This window comes from Micropterus salmoides, unplaced genomic scaffold (assembly GCF_014851395.1).
Source record: "Micropterus salmoides isolate LMB-PRFRI ecotype aquatic unplaced genomic scaffold, ASM1485139v1 Ms_hic_scaffold_14, whole genome shotgun sequence".
Classification (NCBI taxonomy): Eukaryota; Metazoa; Chordata; class Actinopteri; order Centrarchiformes; family Centrarchidae; genus Micropterus; species Micropterus salmoides.
Genome location: NW_024040485.1, coordinates 3020983 through 3033673, shown reverse-complemented (window position 1 = coordinate 3033673; position 12691 = coordinate 3020983). Strand labels below are relative to the sequence as shown.

General features: G+C 40.7%; 1 protein-coding gene across 3 annotated transcripts in view; it reads left to right on the top strand.

Moving 5' to 3' along the window:
• basp1 (brain abundant, membrane attached signal protein 1) overlaps window positions 1-11991 on the top strand; it is a 54533-nt gene extending 42542 nt beyond the window's left edge. The window contains exons 1-2 of one of the 3 annotated variants that reach the window (XM_038717249.1): window positions 2993-3127; window positions 8610-11991. In XM_038717249.1, coding sequence (XP_038573177.1) covers window positions 3015-3127; window positions 8610-9270 — 774 coding nt within the window. In that variant the 5' untranslated portion in view covers window positions 2993-3014 and the 3' untranslated portion in view covers window positions 9271-11991. Of the gene's footprint in view, window positions 1-2992; window positions 3128-4123; window positions 4146-8609 lie in introns of those variants that run through there. The other 2 variants (XM_038717251.1, XM_038717250.1) reach the window with 2 other exon arrangements.
• Window positions 11992-12691: the final 700 nt, after the last annotated feature.

Below are 12691 nucleotides of genomic sequence, written 5' to 3'. Positions count from 1 at the left end.
ACTACGCAGAGGCTTTGCCTGATTCGACGCAGAAGTATAATTTACACTTTAGTCAGAATCCACAGGAGATTTAAAAGGAAACAATACCACAGCCTACCTGAGCAAGGTATTTTGAGTTTGGTTTCGATCAGTAACAACACAATCTAAACTCCTGCAGGAAGAAAATGTATGTGGTGATGACATCATTTTAGTCAGCCAACTAATGTGGAATGGATAATAATGTGCAGTGTTGTTGTTTGCTGTCCAGGCTCTGACCTCGTCTGAATCTCCTCACAAAAACAGGCCAAGCTCAGCACAGCAGGGAGTGGGGAGTGACAATACTACATTTTTATCAATTTTTAAATTTTTCTGCTATCAAAGCAATAAGACCAGATATTATTCCTGGAGGGCCGGTTCTTGCCCGCAGGCTCCCTGTTGCTGACCACTGCCTTAGAACATAAATCAAATAAATTCAATCTGATTGATTCCCCATCCATGGGTGGGTGGAATAGGAGAAGAGAGTCAAAAAAAAATGCGTAGCACTGTATTGTGAAGAAATCTAATGTAAGACCAATGTAGTTAATCTAGTATTAAGAAGACAAACACAGAACACGCAAGTCTAATCCAAGCAGGTCTGTTCTTTTATTTTTTTATCAAGGCTCAGTAGAGTGAGTGGAAGCTCGGCAGCAAGTGTTTTACTTTACTTCACACGAATGTGGAGGATAGCTTTTCATGACATGATCTTCATCTGGTTCCTCAGTTCCGAAACCAAACTGTCGCTAGTGCTCCTGCAGCTCCTCCTGCTTTCTGCAGTCGAGTTGATTTTCCAGCGGACATGGAAGTAGAGTGTGTCCGAGCAGGACGGGGAGTTGGGCAGTGACAGCTTTAACCTTTAACGTGTCATCTTGGATGGCAGGAACACAGAACCTGCCAGGCTGCAGGCTCTCCACTGCTCCAAGGCTGGGGATTTACTGAGACCCCAAGACCTCCTGGAGACCGCCATCTGCCTGACCAGAGGGACAGGAGAAAGGGCTTACAATCTGACCCCAAAAAATGTGAGAGTTTGTATATTGACAGAGAGGAATGGTGTCTGGGCGCTATTTACACATAACTCTTAAATCTTGACAAAATGTGAGGAGAAAGAACAATTTATATTCTGAGCTAAACAAATTAAATATCTATTCATTTTTTGTTGTCAAATGGAGTATTTCCAACATTTTGATGGAGACACACTATGAATCAGAGAGTATTGCTTTAAGAAAAATCCAATCATTGATCTTGAAATTCTGTTGTCTTGCGGCAAATGGCAGGGTGAAGTGACGTTAGGCGCTGAACTTTGTAGACTTTGTTTACTGAAATTCAGCAATTTTAATCAATTTACTTTTGGATTTTGAGTAAAGTAAAATCGTAGTACATAAATATCTATAACACACTGTAACCTTTTAATATTGTAAGGTTGCAATTATCACTGTGTAAAACAATATCTTGATAAAAATCAATTAAAGCTGCATTAATTTATATTAAATTTACTTTCTGAATAATATTGTGGCAAACCAAACAACTGCCTATGTACACATTCAGCAGTTGTACCTGTGTCCACGTCATGAACGACAAAGGAAAATATCTGGCTCTTTTGCTGCTAAATGCTCCACTATATTCATCAGCTATTCGCTATGTTTCATTGTCTGCTGTTTGGTGCTGAGCAGGTAGTGTACTGTGGGTTTATCAGAGTTTATTAGCTGAAAACAGCTGCCTGTTGCTGCTGCTGGAAAATGACACTGATGAGAGCACTGAGACTGAACCAAAACAGTTAAGTTGCGGGCTGTAAAACCAAAACAAATGCTAGAAATGCTTCAAAGAGATGAACCAACTTGCTGAGTCGAGTGATACAAGCAACAAATATCACACATAGTCAAATGACCCACTGTTATTATGAAATAATTTGTAAGTGCAGCTTAAATCACAAATATTCTGTGCACATAGGATCTTTAACTTTGTGTAATTATTAGGAAAAAAAGAGGATCCAGCTGAGAGAATAGATAGTGAAGGTGCATCCACAGACTGAAACAGAAAGAGAAACATAATCCCAGGAGGGAGAGTCTAATTTAGACATGCCAAAGAAAATATAAAGAGAGAGAGAGACTGGCTACGAGTAGGGAGGTTAAGCAATTAGGATCACTGAAATTACACACTCAGGACAGAAAACACTGCAGGTGAAGCAGACGAGAGCAAAGACATGGAGAGGAGGGGAGGCTGGAGTGATGATGGAGGGATTATTGCAGTGAGAAGAAAGTTGGAGGCGGGTTGTGTAGCGAGTAGACGAGGAAAAGAGAGCCCAGCCGAGCAATGGTGTTGGTGTGTAGGCGTGACAGATGATTCGCCAGAGAGAGTGAGACTTTGAGAAAAATCTGAAGAGAACTCAGCCATCTGGTCCTTCAGGGAATTTTGCTCATCTTAAACCGCTTTGCCATCTTCCGACTTGCCAGACACAAATTTGATAGTCGATTAATAATGTTGCATAAATCCTTTTTCGGTGAACACCACTGTTATCAATCATGTGTTTTGTTAACTCAGCAGCTTGCAGGGTTGAGAGATTGGAGAGTCGGTGGTTAAGGGAGACAACTGCTGAACACAGTGGAAAAAACAGGAGAAAAAAATGCAGGTGGTGTTAATCATGGTATGTGCACTCTCATGAAAAATAAATGGACCTTGGAAACTAGGTCTGTAAAGATTGCATTTAAAAACTGAATGCAGATCCTTAAAGGAGTCCCAGTAGTGTCTACATTTAATCTAATCATGAAACTCATTCAATTGCAACAAGTCCTCAACATTAAATCACAAAATAGATTGTTTGTCAGTGCCTCACGAAACAAAACCAACCTAAAAGGGGTGTTTCACAGCTGGAAAAAAGACTGGACTAGAAGTAGTAGAAAGACACACATATTTTTAAAATTGTTGCTACATGACCAGAGAAAACAAAGAGGGGCTGTGGGTTTTCTTTTTGCTCAAAAGGTAGAACAACTACAACAACCAGAATGCACTGGGCACATTACCTTCCAAGGCCACTCCCACTACCAAACTTCCCCAACTCCTGCAAACAGCCGATCAGAGCTACTAACGTTGGGCAAACCTCTGACAGCACCACCAGGTAACAAACTGGGGCAGTGTATGTGCTAAGCTTCATAACGTGTATTGTATGTTTTCACACTGTAACACTGTCGTATTCAATTTGAAAGAAATGCAGGGGTTTCTGTGCAGGGTCAGAAATGAAAGGACACATTTGTCAATGGCAGGTGAAATCTTTTTGGCTAATAGTTTTAACAGAATCACAGATCAACCTTTTTACACAGTTAGAAGATTAGCTTTTTACAACAATGATGTGTTTGTGTATGGGTACGTTTGAAAGGTCAAAAAATCCATTGAACTTAATTTTAAATGAAGTGAGTGGAACGGCAAGTTGGAGAATTTCTTTTGACAGGGCTCATTGCTTTATAGTTGTAGTGTTTTCTCTGTGCTGTGAAGGCTTCACTTTTCCTTGATTGTCACTTTCAAGTGGTCTTCTACAGGCATTTAACATTATGCTTCTGTTGGACTAATTTAATGACATTTTGAAAACCTGTTTTTGACCCCAATTTAAGTTACTTTGGGTTGGAGTGTCAGCTATACGTCTACCTAAACTAGTCTTTTTCCTCGGGACTGATACCATCGTACAAATGAAGTGATGCTGGAAGTTCACAGCTGTTAGATCAGACTTCCTTTTGTGCTTCACTGACTGTAGTTTGCAGGTTAAATTAAGTCTTTTGTGCAACCCAGAGCATTTTCTCCAGGTTGTCTCAGCCCTGCCCCAGCTCTTGAAACACTAAAACCACACGCCCAGCAGCGAGAAAGCGTGCCTTTGGTTGAAAAGAAGCCATTGTCTGCCCAGATGATTGTGAGTCATTGTACTGGCAGCACAAGCTGGGAGTCAAATGATGTGATGCAGCAGAGAGACCTCCATTGTGGCCCGTATAAAGCTGCGGCAGGAACGGCGGCCCTGGCAGATACCGACTGTTGGACTTTCAGGGGAGTTTTGCATGAATAGACGAGTAATTCAGTCAGTGGCGACGAGGTGATTAGCATTTTGAGTGGATTCACCACCAGCTCTGTCCCATTCACAGGGCGAATTTGTGAGTAGCCAGCAGAATCTCTCAGTGGTCTGGTTTGTTTGAGAGGAAAAGGTCACGTCTGCTTTCAGGAGACATTTTGACAGATTTCTCATTTACAGATGGCAGAACAAACAGATGATTTTGAGTGTCAACCGAGAATAATCTCAAGGTGTTGTGAAGTTAGTTCACAATAATCACCACATTTGAAAAAAATGCTTTTCATATGATGATTTTACATTTTACTCTGTTTTCATTCACTTAATACTCTTTTAGTCCTTTACAATAGCTTGAAACTGTTTTTAAATGGCCAAGAGAACAAATATTGTCCATTTTATAACGTTTGCACTTTGAGATGCCCTGCCAACTAGCAAAATAATGGTGTGCTTGTTGACCCTGAGACTGGGGACCAGACTTATTCAAGTTATTTTTATTGCTCATACATGTATAACTCATTTTATGTGGGAAAACACCATGGAGAATAACAACAATAAGAATTGATTAATATTTAAATGTAGCATTTTCTTCCCAGAATGCACAATTTACTTTACTAAAACTTAGAAAGCAAGGAGGGTGTGTTTAGTTAGCAGAATATTGTAAAGATTTTTGACAAGGCAAGTGGTTGTCTGTCACTTTGCGCATTTAGATGCAGCTTCCAATCCAAGAGTGGATTGAACACACTTTATAGTATAAAATAGCTAATTATAAGGATTGTGTTTAGGCAGAGGTATGTGCTCTGTGGGTGCTTTCTAGACTAAGTCTAGTCTAACTAAGATTGTTAGGGGTGTTAGGGACAGTAAATACACATTTTAAGTATTTCTTTGTAAATACTGCTAATGTTGGAAAACGTATCTTTAGTTTTGAGGTTTTATTTTTTCTACAGTGAATGCAGCAGTTTGGAATTTGGAGGCAGAATTTGAAACATAAACAGCACATTTTTCTCTGGCATTTCCTAATGAGTAGTATTGAATGCCAAATTGCTTTTGGCAGTTTTAAGCATCAAGCAAACATACTTCATATTTCAAACAACAAATTGTACTGAGTCTTGAGTCTTTGCTCCTAATAAGCCTGATTTGTTGTGGTATTGAAGTCCTCTCCCCCATCAAGCAGACAGATGGTGATATCCATGAAAAAATGCTTCAATTGAAGGGGTACGCCAGGAATCTGCAGGTGTGTGTGTGTGTGTGCTGAGCCTGCCTACACACAGTGCTATCTACCTGCACATTGACTGTTTACCCGCAGCTCCTAATCATATGAAATGCAATTTCAGAGTCTCTTTACACAGACCTCTACAGATCCCAGGATTCCATTCAGTTTGCTAAGAAAATCATTCTTTGTTGATGATACAATGGTTTTCTCATTTAACCATGGTGGTATCAACACTATGGCTACTAGGGGTGGGAGAAATAATCAGTTCTTAGATGCATCGCGATGCAGACGTGGAAGATGATGAATTGATTAACAAACGTCTAAAAATCGATTATTTAAATGTTAATTGATAATGTAATGTTGACGGAACGAAAAAAAAGGCGGAACTCGCGGAAAATGCAGCGCCCGACCGTCTGCGGAGCGCGCACAACAGAGAGACCAGTGTTCCCCTGTATTTGCCACCGCTGCAGAATGAATAACCACCACACTAAAATGTCACACAATCGTTAATATCAGTGCGCAAGTGATGATTTTAACAGAACGTGACGGTGAAAGTTAGCGGAGGAAAAATATTAGCAGTAAGTTCCAGTCTGGCAGTAAACGTGCAGCGTAGGTCGCTGTGTGTCCATTAATAAAAGTCTGTAGTTTCCCCAACGGCTGGAAAAGTGAAGGCTGTTAGCGCTAGCTAACATCTCCCCTGCTCTCTGTCCCCCACACCAGACTCTGGACTTTTGGGGACAGAGCCTTCAGCATCACAGCCCCAGCTCTTTCCCCAGGCATTCAATCCTGAATGAGTTTGTTGTTCTGTAACTATGTGTAAAGCGTCCTTGGGCCCCATGAAAGACGCTAAAATATTTATTTATTTATGTAACATTCCCTAAATTAGTAACAAAGTAATATTAATTATCAGCTGTATGTCATTCCTAACTAAACTACTAGTCAAGGGCTGAACACATCAGGCACAAGCTTAGACTAAACTGGTGTTCAGCTCTGTCCTGTATACATGTCGTACATCCTGATAATTATTTTTCAGTTTGGTTTTTAATGAAATGAGGGAACATGGAGCTAAGGTTAATAAAGTAAATTAGGGATGCAAACTAGTGCTTTTAAGCTAATTAGGAGATGTTTCTTTTGGATTTTAATGTGCAAATGAAATGCTTAGTAATTATCCAGGGATCCTGTATAGAAAAAATGTTGCATCAAGATGCATCAATAATTGTTATATAATCGAATTGCAGCCCTCTGAATCGCAATCGAATCGTGAGGTGCCCAGAGATTACCACCCCTACATACTGCAGAAGTGTTATGTTCTTGTACCACACAGATGTCACAGAGGGATGGTTAGCTTGAATAGTTAGGCTAAGCTTAGGACGTTGATACCTGTGACCAGGGTTTGTGTCATGCGTCCTGGGTTGCAAGGAGAGAGGTCTCAAAATCTGGACAAAGAAAAACTACACTATCTTCATGGCTAATTGCCACTAGGAGTAAGAAGGCAAATATCTATTCATAATTTGGTTGAATTGAACTTTTAAGTTAATGCATATATGTACAGAATGTATATGGCATCAAAGCTCTGACCTTGTCACTCCCCACCTGGAAGTTCAGCACTGAGGGGATTAGGGGGTGATGATAAAAACTATACCGATTAAGGAACCACTTAATCATCACGGTATAACATCATGTCAGTAAACTTCAGGGATATCAATCTGTACAGTTAGGAAGCATAAGTGATTGTGAATCAGTGTCATCTGTTTTGGTCCAAATGAAGTGTCAGTGAAGGTCTGGGGAAGCACATCATTGGAGGGTTGCACAGATATCCACGTGCAAGCCAATGGTACCCTGACTGCTGTACTGGGATGAAATCCTCAGAGCCACTATCAGATCTTACGCTGGTGGCCCTCACATTCCCCACACCTGAATCTAATTGAGAACCTCTGGGACGTTATGTATTGGTGCATCTGCTACCACCAAATAGCACCACAGACTTTCCAGGAGCTCACTGATGCCCAGGACACCATCCGCCGTCTCATCAGGAGCATGGCCAGAAGTTGTCGGGAGTACATAGAGGGACGTGGGGACCAAACACACTGCTGAGTCACATTATGAGTTGCCTAGATGAAAGTCATCAGGTTGGATCAGCCTGTGATTTCAGTTTTTACTTTGATTTTCAGTGTGATTTTGAATCCAGCCCTCACTTGGTTGGTGATTTTGGTTTCCACTGACCGTTGTTACATAATTTTGTTCTCAGGGAATTATACGATATACAGTAAAGATCTTGAACTTAGAACTATTTTGTTCATCAAGATCTGATGTGTGATTTAAGTGTTTCCTTTTAACAAAATGAATGAGCAGTGTATTATGTTGAAAGGCAGAAGGCCCTTTCTTTAAAAAAATTAAAAAGGTTAGTTATATTTGTTACAAATAGTGTCATTTTAACTCTTTCACACTAATGAAGGTGCTGATTGTTCACTGAGGATGTATATGGGAATTATGAAAAAATCACTACATTAATAGCATGTAAAAAGTGCTATTTTGTATTGTCTCAGCAACATATTTTTTTATTTCCTCTTGCTCTTAGCATCTCAGCACTTTATTGTATTCTTAATTATTAGTTCTTGATCTGAGAGGTGAGAAACTAGATGAGAGAGTCAATGAAGTCCAGGATGATGGATTATTTGAGTATTTCTCTTTTTATTTGCTTCAGAATCACTGATTCTAACTATTATTACTACATTCTTCAGTTGTCCTTCTATGTAACATTGAACTTGATTTACTGTTTCCTCTCCTCATGTTAAAATAAGCTTTGCCTGATCTGGAAGTGGAAAATAGCATTGCATAGGTTCTCTGAGGCGCATGTGGTTCAGGTTGAGATAATACATCAAAAATGCAATATGAGAGATGTTTCTCCATAAATGCATGACTATTGCATATCATTTCTGGGTGCTTTTTGATGAGCATTTTGTTGTTGTTGTTCTTGGTCTGCTCCCTTATGAAAGTTAATGCCGACATGTTAAATTCTGCACTTGCTGCCTCATACAGAAATGTCTGTACACCGTGAGGCTGCTCGTGAAATACCATCATTCATTTTGACCACAAAGTGAGATTGCCCTTCATCATAAATCATGTTCTGAAGAGGAGAACTGCTTGAAACATCACAAAGTCATTGTGGGGATATTTCATTATTTTCTATCAGGAGCTTCTGATGTGTTTGACACTTCATTTTGTGGTTCTTGCTTACATTCGAGTCATTGTTCGGTTTATTTGTGTAGAATGTGCTCTTATTGCATTTTCTTCATAATGAATGAATGAATTACTATTTACTTTTGTTTCCTGTTTCAGAGGCCAGAGATCCAAAATGGGAGGCAAGCTCAGCAAAAAGAAGAAGGGATACAACGTAAATGATGACAAGGCCAAAGACAAGGATGCCAAAGCAGAGGGGGCCTCTGCTGAGGAGAGCGAAGCACCGAAAGACAACAAAGATGATGCCCCGGCTGCCACCGATGGTAAGGAGGTAGCTAACGACACGGCAGCCAAGGAGGCGCCAGCAGCAGACGCTGCGGCGCCCAAAGAGGACGCAGCTCCTGCCACTAAGGAGCCAGAGAAACCTGCTGCCAATGCTGAGCCGAAAACAGAGGCGCCTAAAAGCGCAGAGCCCGACAAGGCTGAGGAGAAACCAGCTGCGCCCGCCCCGGCCAAAGAATCGGCCCCTGCCGCCAAGGAGCCTGAGGCTAAGGCCGCAGCGCCTGCCCCGGCTGCTGAGAGTAAAGATGAGGCCGACGCCAAAAAGACTGAGGCCCCCGCGGCACCAGAAGCCAAAGCCGAGGCAGCCCCTGCTGCCTCTCCTGACCCCAAGTCCACAGAGGCGGCAGCGGCGGCTCCCGCACCGGCAAAGGAGGCCGCCGCAGCCCCTAGTTCAACACCAGCCGCTGAGCCTCCTGCCAAGGAGGCGAACGCCACAGAGGCACCGAGCAAGGATCAAACCGTAGCAGTTCAAGATTAATGGACAGCTTCTTTTCGGAAATGAAAAATAAAGTACCTAACTCAACGACGATTAAGATTTAAAAAAATCAAAATGAAATTAACTAGCCCACCCATATTATGATGATGATAATAATAATAATAAAAATAATAATAATAATAATTGTAATCATGACGATTTGTTGAATGAGGAGGACTGGAGCAACCACCTGGAGATGTTTCCCACCGTTGCAGATGATTATTGCTATTATTATTGTTATGTTTTTATTTTTTCTGCTGTAGTATTTGAACTTTGATACGAGTTTGTGTCAGCCATACGCCTTGCCATTCCGCATCCATCATCCCTCTCCCTCATACAGTCAAGAGGTTTAACCTGACTCCCATCTCAGCCCACAAAAGGCCTGTGCTCATACATTCACATGCACCCTCTGCTCTGTGGATGTCAGAATATCAAAATTTGGGGGAAATGGGAGGGAGGGGAGTGGGGAAGGGGGGCTTAAGATACTATGTAACCAGCTGGACTCTGTCCACTCTTCAGCTCCCCTCCTTCCACTCATCCTCCCCTTTAGAGTACCGTGTTCTTGGCTTTGGCCTGGTACCTCCAGTATTTTGGTGCCGTGGAATTGTGGTTGTATCCTTTTTTAAACCCCCCCCCCCGGCTTTTTGATATGGTTGGGTTGTGTCGCTACCCTTTTTCCTCTTTTGGTTACACGCCACTTTCTCTGAATGGCAAAAACTGACTAGAACTTTAAAATTTATTGTGGGGACAGAGAAAGTTCAGGCTTTCTAAGACATTTCAGAGGTTGAAAAAGGCTGACATTGCAGAGCAAAACACATTCTTAGACATATAAAACAGTCGTAGGAATTTTTCAGATAAACCTCTAGATTTTGTACTGAAACCCTTAGGTATATTGTGAGTGAACTAAGTGGTTTTTTTAACATTTGTAATATGCTTATAAAATCTGCAAAGCCTTGCTGAAAAAATCTCAGCAGTGTTCTTTGAAAGTCTGATGGACATCTGATCCTCCATCCAAATCTGATGACAAATTCTATTTCAAAAGACATATCTGCTGCTGACCCGGGTGAAATAGGCTTCACGATCACATCGTAGAGATAATTTGATCTTGCTTAGAATACCAAGTTAGTGGCATTTACTGTATCATCAGGAGAGTTCAGATAGCATTGCTACAGTTGAGTCTCTCAAAAGAAAATAGAATAAACTGGCTCTTAAGCTCTTTTCTTTGATTGTCTGCATGACTGCGTTGCTGGAAGTGGTCCCCCACTTCCCAACTCATTTCCTTCACTTCCCTAATTAAAAGTGGCATACCACATAGTTAGATATACTGTATATTTAAGTTAAGTATTAGCAGCAAAATATACTTACAAAGCATAAGTATATTGTAAAAGTATATTGATGGAATGTGGTGCAATAGATGAAATATGCTAAAAAATGTGGCAAAATAATTAATAATAAACACTCTTCAACCAGTAGATTGAATTAAAATTTGCATATGCAGTGCAAGTTATTTATGATTATAGGAGGAACATCAGTAAAGCAGTCTGTGGTTTGAAGCAAACCTCACCACTTTGGTATCTAAGCAGATTAAAACACTCACAAAGATGAGGTCTTTTGCAGGTGCTGCTTCGACCAGGTCTGTTTTCCTGCATTTGATCCTTGTAACTCTGTGACTCTCAGTTATTTGGATTGGTCCGATCACCTTGAGGACAGGAGGGGGGATTTCAATGAACGAACAGAGCTGTCACCAACCAACTCAATCTAGTATGGTCCATGTTTCTATGGCAACCATACGACATACTATCATTATGGGATGGAAAAGCCTTGCACATGAAAAGGGAGCTTCTGATTTCGTCATTTTCACCTCTCATGCATTTTCCTTTATTTTTCAGAAATATATATTATATATATGTACAGTACATATATGCAGTGGTGTAAGACAAATCACCTACAAAAGAAGAAAAGAAGAAGAAAGAAATTAGCTGTAAAAAAGTACTAATAGTTAAGAAGAAACTTTCCATGTGCAGTTTTGGTGATTAAATGAGCTGAAAAAAGAAAAGGAGGAAAGTAATGACAGTTTGAAAGAAAGAGCAGCGATATAGAAACAAGGAAAGAGTGAATGAAGAAAAATTGAAGGGAGGAAAGAATTAAACGAGAAAGGAAAGGGATAAGCAAAGATTGAAGGACAAGAAATATCTGGTATTTCATAATCTTACAGTCGAGTAAGGCACCACCACCCCAAAATTGTACTTAATTACAGTGCTTGAGTAAATGTACTTTTGTAATTTCCACCTTTGCATATATGTTAGTATATATGTATATTTACCCATCTCAGCCATCCATTTGCCAACTTTTCAGTTTCATCCAGCTGACACACAGCGTTTTCTTCTCAGCACTTGTCAAACCGTAGCAGAAACAAACACTCGAGGAGCGTTGTGTGTCACTTGGTTCAGTTTTTCTTCCTCTCTTGACTCAGTAAATTGCATGTCTGTGGTTGGGTGAACCTGTAGTCCTGTCTTTTTGGTCAAGTGGAAAAAAAATTATTTCTCAGTCTGCATCCATGGCAACTACAGTTGATATTTTCATCCCATGTGTCACCACTGCTATTTCCACACCACATGTTCATTCAAAACAAACAAAAAGATGATATGGAAATTGATGCATTCAAAATTATATGTACTTGTATAAATGGTGCAACAGTAATAAAATGTAAGAAATTGACTGAAACTTGAGGATTTTGTGCAAGTTACTTTACAAGCTAGAAAAAACAAAAATAATCAAACACCACAACAAATATAATTGGTCCACCTCTCAATACTTTCTGACTTCCTGTCTGTTGCCCTCAGCTCCAGACCCATTGGTTCCTAGTGAAGAAATAAATAATTAAAAAAGTTTCATTTTTAAAAACAGCTTAGCTATTTCCTTTTAGTAACTAACATTCACACACTGGCGGAACAGCCGCCAGGGGCAAATCGGGGTTTAGTGTCTTGCCCAAGGACACTTTGACACACAACCAGGGATTGAACCGCCAACCTGCCAATTAACAGCCAACGCTCCTGAGCCACAGCCACACCAACAAATGTTTCATTTGTTGGGGACTATTTTCAGTGTATTTACAGCAGCAGTAGGATTGAGTCAAAACAAAAAACTCAGTGGACATCTACTGATGGACCAGCCTTTATAACCTGGAGGGCGAAGCTGACCAGGTGAACTACATCAGCTGACACTCACATGAGGCGATGCAGCAGTGATATGCTGAATTCTGATTAGTTGGTCTGTAGATGTGGGGTTGCAACACTCCCACATTGTGGGAATTAGTACCCAAATTTCTGACTGGGTTAGGATTTTGACACAGGTTGGTGGATGTGTTTCACAATGTGATCTCATGTCTCCAGAATAGCGCAAAATTGACTCCGCTCTTGTACGT